General features: G+C 39.7%; 1 protein-coding gene and 1 long non-coding RNA gene across 3 annotated transcripts; one reads left to right on the plus strand and one right to left on the minus strand.

Annotated features, from left to right (window-relative positions):
- Positions 1-7: 7 nt before the first annotated feature.
- Positions 8-14,460, plus strand: LOC148328838 (uncharacterized). 2 transcript variants are annotated; one of them, XM_088306404.1, is made up of 27 exons: positions 8-1,012; positions 1,383-1,643; positions 3,982-4,066; positions 4,153-4,215; positions 5,389-5,552; positions 6,597-6,734; positions 6,815-6,868; positions 6,963-7,016; positions 7,186-7,239; positions 7,318-7,371; positions 8,548-8,601; positions 8,671-8,724; positions 9,497-9,550; positions 9,665-9,718; positions 10,011-10,055; positions 10,843-10,896; positions 11,038-11,091; positions 11,165-11,218; positions 11,319-11,390; positions 11,460-11,495; positions 11,650-11,694; positions 11,766-11,798; positions 12,368-12,514; positions 12,648-12,824; positions 12,948-13,038; positions 13,127-13,204; positions 13,519-14,460. In XM_088306404.1, exons 2-27 carry the CDS (start codon positions 1,623-1,625, stop codon positions 13,716-13,718), a joined length of 1,989 nt encoding a protein of 662 aa, XP_088162530.1. In that variant the 5' UTR covers positions 8-1,012; positions 1,383-1,622; the 3' UTR covers positions 13,719-14,460. The 2 variants fall into 2 exon arrangements, with proteins under 2 accessions (XP_088162530.1, XP_088162531.1); XM_088306405.1 differs by lacking the exon at positions 8-1,012 and having other exon boundaries at positions 1,202-1,643.
- On the minus strand, positions 3,358-7,415 carry LOC148328839 (uncharacterized). Its single transcript, XR_015845575.1, has 2 exons — positions 7,121-7,415; positions 3,358-6,900 (listed from the first exon to the last, which is right to left on the minus strand). It is a non-coding gene; the product is annotated as an uncharacterized LOC148328839 (long non-coding RNA).
- Positions 14,461-14,966: the final 506 nt, after the last annotated feature.

The raw sequence follows: 14,966 nt of genomic DNA on the forward strand, positions 1-14,966 counted from the left end.
TGTTTTGTTGTTGTTGAGATTGAACATATAAAAGTATGTTTGCACTACAAAATTACATTCAATTACAGTCATTCAATCAGAAGAGAGTCTTTTGGTCAGGTGGAAGTTAATGACTAATTAGATAGAAAACTGCAATCAAGTATGCACATAAACTGGAAACATTGTCTTGGTGATACGTACTGTGTCAAGGAGGTGCAATGTTTTAGTTTTTTTAATTTTTTTTTATCACATTTGCTCTAATGGATGTTCCCACAATATAAACGATAACAGTTGGCAAGAAACTGCCACTGCGATGGAGTTTAAGATAGCGGCTATCCCGGCATCTTGTATTCAAATTCCTATTTCCGGTTGTCTTGTTGACTTGCTGGTCAGGTTTTTATAACCCCAATGAATGTTTTAATTATTCTGACCTGATGAAAATGTTATCGTCATAGTCCAAACTACACTTTCGCACTATTTTGGACGCCGCCCAATCAGGAGTTTTTTGTGAGAGGCGTATCGTTCCTGTTGGAATGCCAGAACGTGAAGATAAATTGGCCATTTTAAACACGGAATAGAGGTACAACCTGTTAGTTGGGTGGTTGCGCAACATCATTTTACCATAATAGAAACGTTAAAGTTAAGAAACGGCAATAAACGGCCACTGCAGTAGTTGACTGACCTGATAAACAACAGCTGACCCAGTTTCTGTTTAATTCTTTTAATAATCTACGTCTTCTTTTTTCAAATATTGGGCAGTATGAAATGACCTCAAGTGCATTGCTGCCGCTCGCGGTTTGTGTTGGTACTACGTCAAATTACGTTCGTTAAATCGGACGTAATTTCTTGTGAATTAAATCACCATTTAAACTAAATATTTATTTTAATGACTTTTTATACCTATATTGAGTTTACGAGGAGCGTAAAAGTGAGAAATATTTTTGCTCTTTTTTTCTGTTTATCAACGTGGATCAGGCTCAGCAGTCCCAACCTGATTGGCTGGCAGGATTTTGAAGCCACGGAATGTGGACTGGTATGTAACACCAGTGGAGGTTCAGAGGTCACTTTTTTCTTTTATTTAACTCGGTTGAGTCGTTTGATATTCATGTATAAAATGAGCTATACACCACCTCCCATTTAGCTAAAATAAAATCCAAATAGTTTGTAGCATTCCGAGAACTGCAGATGATTCAGCGCAGGAATGTGGCATTCAGCATTTTATGGTCGTTTTCCATGGGATTTGTTAGAAAATGTTGAATTTAGCCCCCCCTCCCAAAAAAATCCAAGTCCTTATGATGTATTTTTATTCTTTCCTTTTGCCCGTGCACACCTGCTTGACCTCAATCTGCACACTTTCCATCCTGTCTCCTCTCCTACTCTGCCAATGCCGGACTCTGCCTCAGGTATTTCTCACCCTGTTGAGAAGAAGACGTATTGGACGAGAAACGCCAGCGAGGGTCCCGCCAGCCTCCTGGGAACCTGAGGGCTCCTGCAGAGAGCCAGAGACACGAGCATCCAGGAGGGCAACCGGTTGAAACATGCAGTGAGGACCAGCCGAGCCGGCATCGTAGCTGCTTCGTTTGTGTGCTTTGTTCCTGTCGGCGGTGTGGAGTGTTTTGAGAGGACTTTGGCTGCGCAGCACCATGGGAGCCTCCAGTGAAAAGGTGAGCGGGATGATACGGCCTTGTGGTGGCTCAGCAGACCTCAAAGAGTAGAGGAGAACAGAGGAAGAACTGAGGTTGCAAACAAATCGCAAAGGATAGTATTATTTTATCTTTTTTAAACAAGTGTAATGTTTTTTTTTATTATTTTAAATATGGAGCTTTATAGCATGTAAAAAGCCATCAGTCAAAAAGCAATAAGCCTTCGTTAGTTTCCTCAATTAGGGGAAATTCTAGTTTAATAGCACGTGGTCATCAGGTCATCACCTGATTTTATACATGAGATGCAGAAAAAAAATGAGACCTCTGAAAAATAAATAAAATAAAATATAAAATAATAAAAATAAAAAGTTTTAGCCACTTATGAGTAAATCGAGTTTAATTTTGTTATATAAACTACTGACAACGTAACTCCAAAATTAAGTAATTTCGAAATTGCAGAAAATTGTCAAAATACCCTGGAGTTTTTTTGTTTTTTTTAAACGGTGCGATTTTTTTGTGTATAGTTTAAACAAAAGTAGTCTTTGGAAAAACACTTGATCTCAAAAACATAATTTCTGACCACATCAGGAGGAGGAGGAACATGCACATTTATGAAAATGGTCACGTAAAAGCGAAATACAAACATCAAAATCAGATCATTCACTTATTTCTCTGCCTTACAACATTGATTTATTTGTACATTAAATATCTATACTGTAGTTGAGAATCACTGCTGTGGTGTGTGGTTTGATGAACATTTGCAGGTTCCAAAAGTAACCCGAAGTAAAATGGGCACTATCCATAATAAAAAAAAATAAAATAAAAAGCAGAGAAAAGAAAAGAAGGAAAGGCTTTAATTCTGTCACCTCGCTGGCCTTGGGGTCCAGTGGGGTCATCTGTGTTGTTTCCACGCCACTTTTCAATCTCAAGTTTATGTGCTTATATTGAAGATGTTTTTTTCCTTTTATAGAAAATATTAAAACTGAATATTTCTGGCCTTTTACTCATGCTTGCTCAGATCAGTAATTAAATGTTGAAGAATAAGCAAAGCATCGTGCATCCTAACTTTAAAATAAAATAAAAAATCCTCATAACATCGTATCGATTTTAAAAATGTAAAAAAGAAAAGAAAAATCAAGCAATCGTATTTTCAGCAGATGAACAAATTTGCAAGACGACTTTTACGTTTTGTCTCCAATCCAAATACACACAAGAACGATTGCACTCATTATCCGACAGTGTATTTTCTTATACGATTGTTGCATGGCTTGACATGTCTTAATATTTTATTACATTTTCAACATAAAAAAGTACTTCTGAGAGCACTAAAGACCACCCTCTGCCTTCATATGAAAAGCATCTTTTACTCTCAACATATTTAGAAGTTCCATTTTTAGACACTCATCAAAGTAATTGCGCTTGAATCTGATTCAAATATATAACTAGTCCTCTTTCTATGTCTGCCTTTGTTTTCTTTTGTTTGTTTTGTGCCATTTTGCAGTCATATGCAAACTAGCACGTCCCCATGTTGCATGTGATTGGTTGAAAGTTGAACAGCCAGCTCCTCATATGAGTAGTTTGCAGGGAAGCCTCCCAAAAAAAAAAAGAAAATTGTCAAAATGAGCTTCTAATGTGCCTTCAGTAAGACTCAGCAATAAAATGATTCTTAACAAAAATATTCAGATTTTACATACATACATACACACATATATATATATATATATATATATATATATTTAAAGATATACTAACAATAACACCAAAAAAGCACAACACAGCGATTCGGTAATATTTAATAAGTTGCCTTACTGTATTAATATGTTAGTTTCATAAATGAGTTGTTTTCCATTTCTTCATTTCACGTCAATTTACGGCTTTTTTTGTCAGCATTTCATCATAAAGAAATCTCTTGTCATAAAAAATATCAATTTGAATCCAAAATGCATCACACTAAAGAGCAATACTGTCGCTGTAAGCATTTGCTTTTGAAATAAATCCACCGTTTTTCACAAATATTCTACTTCAATGGACACCATGATGGCCTTCCATCGGGCTCCTTTCTTCTTCTTGGTCTGAGAAGTTGAATTTATAGAAACAAAATGGCTAAAATGGCAGGTTTGAGTGTGTTGTTTTTTTTTTGTTTTTTTTGAGGAAACAAGCTCCTCTCCTCATCAGCAAAGGCACGCTTTGAACTTCGTTAGCTAACACCTGCGCAGCATTCTTAATTTCTGTCCTATTTTGGAAAATTATTAAAATGAACTACGGGCTCAGTCACGGACCAAATTCAACTAAGTTAAAATACGACTTTGGAAATAAAGGATAACAAGCTCATTTAACGTGTTAACCTGTTTGTTCCCAGGCGTCCTCACCCTGGACGCTGCTCGTTCTGCTGCTGTGCATCGTCTGCGCTCTCTGCCAGGAGGAATATTCCGGAGACCACTCGGGTTTGGGCCAACACACCTGACGGATATCATCTTTTGGATGCATCAGATTAATCAATTAATCATTTATGTGTTGCTGAACTATGCAGGTGAGGATCACACCTTTGAGGGCTCAATCCTGGACTATGACCACTTGAGGCCCCGGCAGCCAGGTCGGTCACATGGATTTTAAGGTGTACTTAAAGTCTGATGTGCTTTGAAGATGAATTTAGGTGACATTCGACCAAAAATGAATTGCTGTTCTGTATGAATTATAAAATATTAGAAACAAAGAAAATAGTGCCATCACGTAGTGATGGGGAAATGAAGCTTCAAATTTGCTTCATGAAACAGTTGTTGTATTTTTGCGTCCTCTAGATGGCACTGTTGTCTTGAATATAGCTTTTAAGAAATGGCAAGTCGGTGTGCTTTCAGCCCAATGTTGATCTACAAATATTACAACTGGTTCATGAAGCAGATTTGAAGCTTCATTTGCCCATCACTGCCATCAATCCCCTTTCACACCGCCTGTAAAATAATCTGCCCTGTATAAATTACTTTAAATTATTAGATGGTAAAAAATCAGCGCCGATAGTCAGGCAAATCCTGACGAGTCCCTATTATGTTGCCTTCAAACTTATGGAGCTGTCGTATGATTGTGTGAAAGTGGCAAGGTCCTGCTTGGCTGGATTCTGTGTGAAAGGCAAAGGCAGATAAAATGTCAGATCTTCCATTAGAGCTCTGAGGCAGTAATTTTGTTGGGCCCTTTCACGCTGTCCCTCAAAGCTGGATTTATTTATTTTTTTATAATGTTCAATCTGCAAATTGATTAAGTAGTCATGTCCATCTTCTACGCTCCTACCTGGTGCCTCAGGTCAGCTGACCAATTTTTTCTGGAGGTACCGAAGTCTATTCTTTGGACTACAACTCAGCATGAGACTCTGCACTCATTTGAGTGTTTTATTGTATTCCACGTTTTATTGTTTTATATGTTTATATCTTTGATTTTCGTTTTTGTACAGGACTTTGCATCAACTGCGATTGTTTTTAAAGTGCTTAATGAATAAAGCTGAGTTGAATTGGTGTGTTGACACAGATCTGAGACTCAAACTGTTGTGTTGAACGCAATCCAATGATTTTAGACGTTAAAAATGATTCAATTCAGGGATGCCTTGTTGCTGTGTGAAAATTCACCAAGATGTTCCACTGAGGCAAAGTTGGTTAAATGGCAAATTTTCTGTTACGGCTCTAATGCGGCTATTTTGCAGGATCTCTGTGTGAAAGGGCCTCCAGAATGGCCACTGGTGAGTGAATCTCAAACTAACCGACATCGTCATCTCCACCAGAGTCTTCGCATGGTTATGACGAGGACCAGAATCCCGACGAGGACGACTACGACCCCTACGGGCCCGCCCCCACCCAAGTCACCATGATCACAGAGGACGCCTTCCCCTATGTCACTCCCACAGAGTCACACTACGCCAAGGAGGACAAGCTGGGTCGGAGGAAGGTGGGTGCGCACAAATGCAGTGGTGTAGCTTGTGGGGGCAACAGACCCGGATACAGAATATGGACGAGGAACACAATTTCATGTCCCTCGCACCCTACTAACAGGTCAAGGTGTCCTTTGCAACTACAGTTGACCCCTGATGATCGTGGGGCACAAGGATAAAATAGCGAAAAAGCTGCATATATTTGACGCACATTGATATGCACAGGGAAAATATTCAAAATTTAAAAAAAAATATTCAAAAAACAAATTTACGTTTTACACGAACAACAGGAGCACAACGCCTCCCCCGCACAAATTAAACTATTAAATATTTTATGAAATATTAAAAATAAATTTTGCATCGTAAAATCGAGGATGATATAGAACAGGTGTGGGCAAACTACGGCCCGGGGGCCACATACAGCCCGTTAAATGTTTAAGTCCGGCCCGCCAAACTTGAAAAAAATTAAATGAATAAACCTTGTTCACGTTTTATTTTCTAAATACTGTGGTTTTTCAAAAACATATATATTGTTGTAGTGCTTTTGTTCATTTTTATTTCAAATTAAATGTATTTTTTTTTCTCTGATGAGGTGAGGTTACCAAAACACTCCATCATCTGCTCCTGGTCCGGCCCCTCTGTCAAATTTTAGAACCCATTGTGGCCCGCCAATCAATAGGTTTGCCTACTCCTGGTCTAGAAGTTCCTAATAGAAAAAAAAAAAAGAAAATCCAACAAAAAATTAAGTTGTAAAATAAAGGGTATCATTGGTGATGCAAGCAATTAAAAAAAAAACTAGAAACTGTTATGGCTGATGCCTCTATATACGGATAACATGTTTAGAGTTCAACTAGAAACTGGTGTCGTCAATAGCAATATTTAAAACATGTGTACAAGTAAAACGGAGGCTGCTTTAACTAATATTGATAGCAAGATTTCATTAAAAAAAAAAAAAAACATGTCACGTTGTAAACTTGAGTCTGGTATCAAGATCGCAGTGTCGAAAATACAAGCTGCGATCACTGATATTAATACTAGACCTTAACATATCACTTTTTCAGGTTCCGTATAAGCACCAAGGCCCTGACACCGGATCCTCAGAAGAGTCGGGTGGCGACTTAGGCCTCGGCGAGGAGGGTCCCACCGAGTGCGACTGTGAACCCGGCGAGCCGGGATTCGCTGGCTTCGCCGGATCCAAGGTAAACCCACGCGTCAAAACGCTCTAGACCTCTAGAACGACTTCTCAGAAGACTTATCTGCTCTCCTCGCGTCCTGTCAGGGCTTGCGAGGTCTGCAGGGTAAAATGGGAACGCCAGGACAGCAAGGAAGAGAGGTGATGCTCCAAAATCGCTGTCCAATGAAAAACTACAAATGATATAAAAGAATCAAAATGAGGAGAAATAAACGACTGACTTGTAATTTTTTAGGGTTATCAAGGAACAAAAGGAGTGCAAGGCCGAAGAGGAGACGCTGGCCCAGTGGTGAGTTACTCAATATAACGGGAAGAGATGTAAAGATTATGTTGCTATGGTCACCACAACTGGCTGAAAAAAAAAATCAAGTACATTAACATAAATACACCCACCTTCCACTTGGGAGTATTTTTGTTTGTTTGTTAGTTTGTATCTGTATTTGGCCTTTTGATTTTAGGGTGATCCCGGACCCGAAGGTGAAGACGGAGGTTCCGGTTTCTCTGGTGGGATGGTGAGTAAAGACCCGGAAAAGACCAGAAAAATACAAGAATAAGAAAAAAAATAAACAGATTATTTATTTTTTAACCAGGGCGAACCAGGACTTATAGGAGACCGGGGTGGGCGTGGAGGACCGGGTCTGAAGGTAAAACGGGCATTTACGTTTATGAGGTTACGCAAAAAGGACGCTGAACTATTCCACTTGCCGCTGAAGTATGGCAACTCCACTTGGACAAACTTCGTCCTATGGCCGTTTTGTGTTTTTTGACCCCAACAGACCAAGCCTCGCAGTGGATTGGGAAAGCCTTCTAAAATGTTTTTTCTATATGATTACTTAAAATACAGAATGGCAATGTCAGGTGTTAGAGGGAACACAAATACACACCGGTAGGCACAACGCAAATTACTGCGCTTTTTGCTTTTTTTGTTGTTGTTGTTGCAATAACGGTCAGGTTACATAGAAAAACCTACATGAACTAAGCAATGTGTGAATGATGTAGCCCGGATGGTGTTCTCTGTATAAAGCATTTCCAAGCTGGCAATCTGCATTCGCACGTTCCAAATTCGGTAATGACAACAAAGCAAGATTCCTGATTCTGGCCAGTCAAAGCCAAGTAAAGTGAATCTCGGATATATTTAATTGAATAGCTAAAAGTCAATAAACAGATCACAAGTGAAATATTGTAATTATGAAATCAGAACGTTTCCACACAATACAGTCGTTTATGGCACAGCAGTTGGGGCAGTCCCAACCGCTTTTCACGATTACTGATACCATCAACAAGTGACTGAACCAGTTCTTCCAGGTGCATGTCTCTCTTTCAGTTAGCATGTGCAGTCTGCTTTTTCAATCATGAAATGAAGACCTTTGTCTCTGCAATTCGTTATTTTATTGCGTACAGAAGTCCACATACAAAGCACCACTCGAGTTTAGGTTGCGGTGGGTGGTTTATCTCAATTACCCACTTCAGGGTCACTGAGCACAACAAAAATACAAACAAAAATATCAACTAAAGTACAGGAGAAACATTTCTAAAATTTCAAAACTTGACGTGACAGCACACATAGGCAAGCAAATTACCACTGATAAACGGAGACGAGCAGGCATATTACTTAAAACTTTTACAATGTACATCTGAACCCCGAAAATGGAGGGGTTCACTATTCACTATTTTGGCAGGGTTGCTAGCTTAAACAGAGCCAAAAATAACCTGAGTGGTTTCTCAACGGGCTGGGACGCTACACATACGCAAGACAAACGACAGTGTTACAATTTTGACCATCTGGGGTCACATGGTTACATGATGCTTCCTGTTTGTAGGGCAACGCCGGCATGGAAGGACCGCGAGGAGGAGTTGGAGGGCCTGGTAACCCTGTAAGGAAACCCAATTGAATTGTCAATTTGATTTTGAAATAAAACTTTAAAATTATTTTGTTTTTTTAGGGTTCTCATGGTGATGCTGGAACCCCGGGATCAAGTGGAGGTAAAGGTCCCAAGGTAAAAATTTGATGTTGAACTTCTTTTTGTTTGTGGTGTGTCTGAAATATGCTTTTATAAAAGCGGAGTTTGCAATTTAAAAAATAATGGTTGTCTTATATCTCACAACTGCCTGCATGTCTTGAAAGTAGAACAATGTTTTGGGAAAAACCACACCAAGGGTATTATTTAACTCCGTTTAGCAAAAATAAATAAATTACGAAGAGGGAACTGGACAGTGGACAGCTCGCGAAACAAAGTTAGAGTGAATGTAACGCGCTGCATCGCTTGGATTTGAAAACACACCGTCAACATATCTTTTCCCACCAGGTAGTCAGGTATCCCCGTTCCCAGATTTTGAATTGCTTGAACATTCCCAAAAAATACTACATGCGACATTTACCGTTAGCAACTTTCTAATATGAAGGCTACCAGCTAGACATGGGCCGACTCGTTTTGACGGTTTACCATGTTAAAAAGATAAGCTAACCTAATTATTTCAAATAAGGTCAGTTTAGTGCTGTCATTTTGATGATAGCGCAATACCGTTATATTTTTCCTCACAAGAATCTACTGTTAGCCCATGCCGACTACAAACCTAGCATGTGTGGCTAACTTTGGCTCTTTTACAATGCAGTCGTTACATGCAGTTCGGATCACCTGCTCGTACGTGAGGGTGTCGCCAGGGTTGCAAAGGTGGCAATGAAGTGACAGCTCAAGAACTACAAATTTAACTTTTACTTCTCATTCATGATAGCGTTTTTGTTTTTGTTTTTGTTTTTTTGCTATCCAGGGATCATTGGGTGAAGAGGGCAAAGTGGGACTTCAAGGACCAGATGGACGCAAGGTAATTAAAGAGAAAATGAAAATGAAAAATTCTCGGAGGAAGGATGATAAATCTCTATAAATGCCGTTGGCCAGTAGAGGTCACTATTGAGTTCTGTCTCGTCTCATCCTGCAGGGCCAGACTGGAGCTCCTGGCTTCCCAGGAGACATCGGCGACAGAGGATACAATGTAGGACACCTCGCACGCATCCGCTGCTTTTACCTGGAATATGTCACATTTATTCTCACCTTCATTCGAACAACTTGTACGGAATCTGAGTCAAAATGATGAACAGCTTCATTTACATAACTCGATCTAGTGGTGGCTTGAAGCATATTGTACCTAGGTCGAGGTACTTGTATCAAAACGGCACCACTGTAGTTATTTCTGTTTATTTGATTTAAATGCCTACATATATTTGCATTGGTTGTATTCAGTTATTAATTTTTTTTAAAAATATTTCCTCGTTTGTCCCCCTCAGGGTTATGCTGGTCAGCCGGGTGGCCGCGGGCCCAGTGGACCAAAGGCACGTACTCACTAAATATGTCCTTATGTATGACATTTTGTTCTTTAGACTGTTTACATACAGTATGTGAAATAACATATATATGTATGAATAAATTATATACTGGACATGTATTTTAACCTTTGTCCGAAGATCATGGTAGTAGGTCTTCTGCCCACACAGGAAAGGAAGTCTGCTAATCCCTTTTGCTGTTCAGTGCCATTGACGGCTAAAGACGTCAAAAATCCTTTTTTTTTTAACTCGGCTGGTAGTGATGGCGCTCTACAATATGACAGATGCAAGTGTACTGCAATAGTGAGAATGTTTTCATTTTCGTAAAGGGTGTAAAAAAAACAAAAGAAAATAAAAACACCGTGACTTAAATGCATACAAATCAGATGACACTTTGGTTTTCATATTAGTAGAAACCAAGCTGCTGATAGTCACTAATCACACCGCCCACTAGAGGAAGTTATTTGGATATGCAAATGAATTGTGGGGAGCTTTGAATGTTAGTTTCACTTGACATTAAAAAAAAAAGAAACCAAAACCTGCTGGAGCTTTTCTTGTAATCTCCACATATCAAATGTCTGTACATTTCACATCACTTGAATTTGTGAAAAATGTAACTGAAACACTCTTGTTGGATCCCCTCAAATATTTTTGACACATGTATCGTTTTGTTCTTGGGAAAAGTGGAAATAGTTGCCAATAATCAGCTTTTAGAGACATGAGTGTAGATTGTGCATTGAGTGACTCCGACTGTGCAATCATTAACATTTGAAATTGTTTATTACTTCTCTGGCAGGGTACCAAAGGTCTTAGCGGCATTCCAGGCAGCGATGGCGACCCCGGAGAAGATGTGTGTATTTAAATTCATATACTGTACCTAAGGTGCACTCTACCTACTGTATACATTATCTTAAGCACAAAAGTTTGCCAAACCCCGATACAAGTTGCGCAATCAGCTTCTCATCTGCATCATCACGTTTTATCTTCTCAGGGTCCCATAGGTGTCCCGGGACTGATGGGGGAGCCAGGTTCCTTCGGGGCTAAGGTGACAGACACTTTATGCACTCTCACTGAGTTGCGTGTGTTGCTGAAGATTTATTTTTATGAAATTGTCGCAGGGCAGCAAAGGAGAGCGTGGTGTTCGAGGACCACGAGGCAGAATGGGCTCTGTGGTGAGTGAGCCCCGCAGTGCACATTTTAAAGTTTCCTACCTTTATTTTCACTTTGTACATTTGTTTTGATATTTACAAAAAAAAATAATTGGTCCATCAGGGTCCTGGAGGAGAGCAAGGAGATGCTGGGATACCAGGCAAGCCAGGACCAAAAGGCCTCCAGGGCCCCCTTGTGAGTACTCACCACACACTGCAACACTGACAACCACACAACTTATGATGTGTGTGTTGTGTTCTGCAGGGGCCCAAAGGCGAGACCGGACCGGACGGCGACACGGTGAGAGCATTCGTCCAGTCAAGTACTATTCTATGTTCTGATTATCATCATCATCATCATCATAAATGACAATTTCCGTCCGGGAATTCTGCTCGCGTTGCTTCCTCCTCATTATTTGCTCAATTACTGTAATTTTTTTTACTTCCTCGTGTAGGGCGCAAAGGGCAGGAAAGGACAAAAGGGCCAAAAAGGACAAAAGGTAGAACTGTTTTCAAGCACCTTTGACTTATTTACATATCACTCTTGATCGACTTTGATTTGTGCTTTCAGGAGGCGGTCGGCGATCGTGGAGACAAAGGAGAGGTGTGTTTGTCAAGCCACATGAAAATATTTTAATGCCGCAAGGGTTTCCCCTTTTTGAAGTTCAACAAAATTACAATCTGGTTCAAAATGCTGATAACATTTTTATTCATTATTTTTGTACTGTTTTTCTTGAATTTGAAGGCATTTGCCTGATGTTTTATATGCGACAGTACACAAAAAGCTTCCCCAAAAACCCTTTTTTATTTTCAGAGACAAAAAAAATTTAATTTCATCCGATTTTCCAAACTCTCTGTGCATTCTAGTCAAGTTGCCCTGTCAACCATTTTTGGGAAAAATCTTAGTACAAGTACAACCAAAATGCCCATTCGTGTTTTTGCCTTTTAACATTTTCTTGTATATCAAAGTTCTCCAACTAACTTGTAGAACTGTCATAAAATGGTGGGGGAAAAAAACCATTGCGGGAAAGAATTGTCTTTCTCGTGAGGACAAAAATCGTACATGACCATCAGCTGAATATGAATATACTGAAAAAAATTGTTGAAATGTCATTTACGTTTCCTTACTATATAATTTCCCCTCCCACAAAATTGTCTCCCATGTCTTCCCAGCGTGGTCCAAAAGGTGCGGTCGGTCGGACAGGCAATTCTGGCCCCGGAGGTCCTCCCGGGATCCCGGGAACCCGAGGTGCCCGTGGCGCCCTTGGAGACCCTGGTGCCAAAGGCCAACCCGGATCCAAAGGAGTACGAGGTCCCATTGTGAGTCCTATTTGAAATTGACTCTTTCAGAATGTTTGCATAAAATAGGCACCAGGATACTTCAGCGGGACAGAAAATGAGAAATGGAAGTAAAGGTGGAAAATGGGTTATAGTTGGCAAATGTTGCCTTCAGGGTCCCGGGCTGTCGGACGAGCAGGTGCTGCAACTGTGCCGCAGCGTGGTCACGGCTCAGCTCTCGCAGTACGCCTCCTCCATCCGGGCTAAGTGCACGCAGGGCTGCCCCATCAACAACCGCACGCTCATCGGACCCCCCGGAGCCAAAGGACCCGCCGGATCAGCCGGCAAAACCGTAAGACAAGTTTTCAGCTCTATGTGACGACCAGAAATGGATATTTATTTTTCTGAATTCAAGAAAGTATCAATTATATTTTTTAGATTTATTTACACGCTTCTTTCCCTTCGTCTCTTGCAGGGCAAAGCGGGCAAAACTGGATCCAAGGGAGCCCGTGGTGTTCAGGGAGACCGAGGCCTGGAGGGAGAGAAAGGAGCGCAGGGTGAACGAGGTCAGCTGTCAGGATCCCACACCCCTCCCTCATTTTTAAAATCATTCTTAATTCATGAGTGGAAGTTGATGAGTGACTTTCTGAACAGGTAAAAAGGGTCCTAAAGGAATTGCAGGTGATCAAGGAAAAGGCTTCCCAGGACTTGATGGACCACAAGGAGTCCCCGGTGAGACCATGTTTTCATTGTTACGCTTAAAAAAGCAGTAAGACAATTATTTACTATTTGAAACTTCGACCACCTTTATATATTTTTCAGCTATCATTTTTTAAAAAAAAATCAAATGTATTTTATTAATTAAAAAAAAAATTACTATTCAAAACTAAGAATGAAATTTAAATACTCCTTCGATTGTGTCCTAGGTGGTTTTCAAGCAGCTAAAATTGGTGCTGAGACATTAACAACAGAGTCGCTCAACACTTTCTTTAAACGAGGGACTTTTTCATTCAGTGGTTTCAAAACCACTTTTATTGTTTTCTCAGGTTTCCCGGGTGAGCCTGGCGTTGCTAAAAATGGCATGGAGGGTCCGCGCGGTGCCCGCGGCTTCCCGGGTCCAGTGGGAATAACGGGGATAATGGGAGTCGCCGGCATTCCGGGTTTCTGCGAGGCTCGGGACTGCAGCATCCACGCACCGGTGATGCGCAAAGAGCAGGGTCTGGTTAAGGGACCCCGCAGCGCCTAAACTAAAGATTAACAAAGTGGGAGAGTCACTTCGTCGTCATCATTTTGCATTATTTAAGCTTCAAGCTGATGAAAACGTCAGTGGGATGAGTACAGAGCCAAAGGGGCACTCTGCTACAGGAACATTCTGCTTTGTGTCCATTTTCTTGGCTGGGTAAAAAGTATTTTAATCTTTCATTCAGTTCCCATTTTTATTTTCTGATTTGTAAAAAGCAAATGAGCATTCAGTGTCATTGAGAAGTATTTACAGGGCTTAACTTTATCCTCATTTTGTTATTTTGCATCTTTATTCCAAAATGGAATACATTTTTTGTAATAACATTCTCAATACAACACTGCATCCTCACAATTTGATGATATGAAATGTTTGCAAATGTGTTCAAAGTAAAAAAAAAAGAAAGAAAAAATGGGATGCCACAAGCTTGGCACAGATTGGCCTCTCAAACTTCCATCTTGTTGGGGCTGGAACAGAACAAAATGGTGAAAAAGTGAAAGTTCTGTGAATATATTCTTGATGCACGGTAAGTAAATAAAGGATGGCGTGTAAATATGATGTAAAGTATCTCAAATACATGTACTGTGCTCTGAAGTGTTTCAGATAAACTGCCTGATGTTTTGTTTTATCCGTGTCCTTTTCGCTGTTGTCACAGGATTGATCTTCATACAGGTGTTTTTTTTCCACACAAATTCCAAGACAACATAGTGAGCATGACTCAAAGGAATCACGCGTTAATGATGTTAAAACTGTTCAAATACTCCATTAAATGTGAAGTTTATTAATAATTGCTTGAGTTTTGTGAAATGCTTAAAGATTTGTTGGTTTGATTTTTTTTTTAATTGATACATTAAAACCATTTGTTTTTATTTTAATTTTCTTAAGACTGAACAAGACGAAGGTAAAATTTTATTTCTAGTCATGTTCAAATTCCTATTTTTCGTAATATAAAAAAAGACGTGGTCTGCAAGTAGCTGGGCCACTATCAGAAAGCGGTACAGAGAGGATGCGCAACCATTATGGGGTAATATTTGTGCCACTATAAACTGAATCTGAATATTGATTTGAATGTGAATTGCTTGAATATTTGAATAAAAAACTGAATTATTGAATTGAAAACTGAAAGTAAATTGTAGATTTAAAAATTCGGATTCAAATTAAACAATGATGCAATTTATGTAATTCAATTATTCCGTTTTAAATTGAATAATTCTTTTTTCAATTCAAATATTCAGTTTTCAATTCAAATATTCA

This window comes from Idiotropiscis lumnitzeri, chromosome 10, assembly GCF_059441095.1.
Source record: "Idiotropiscis lumnitzeri isolate Australia: NSW breed Sydney's pygmy pipehorse chromosome 10, RoL_Ilum_1.0, whole genome shotgun sequence".
In the NCBI taxonomy this organism is placed as follows: Eukaryota; Metazoa; Chordata; class Actinopteri; order Syngnathiformes; family Syngnathidae; genus Idiotropiscis; species Idiotropiscis lumnitzeri.

Bases quoted from the DNA above. Each gene is read 5' to 3' on its own strand.
- LOC148328838 (XM_088306404.1), top strand. From the start codon at position 1,623: ATGGGAGCCTCCAGTGAAAAG. The intron at 5,553-6,596 runs GTGGGTGCGCAC...TCACTTTTTCAG, and splicing joins ACAAGCTGGGTCGGAGGAAG to GTTCCGTATAAGCACCAAGG. The intron at 12,515-12,647 runs GTGAGTCCTATT...TGTTGCCTTCAG, and splicing joins AAGGAGTACGAGGTCCCATT to GGTCCCGGGCTGTCGGACGA.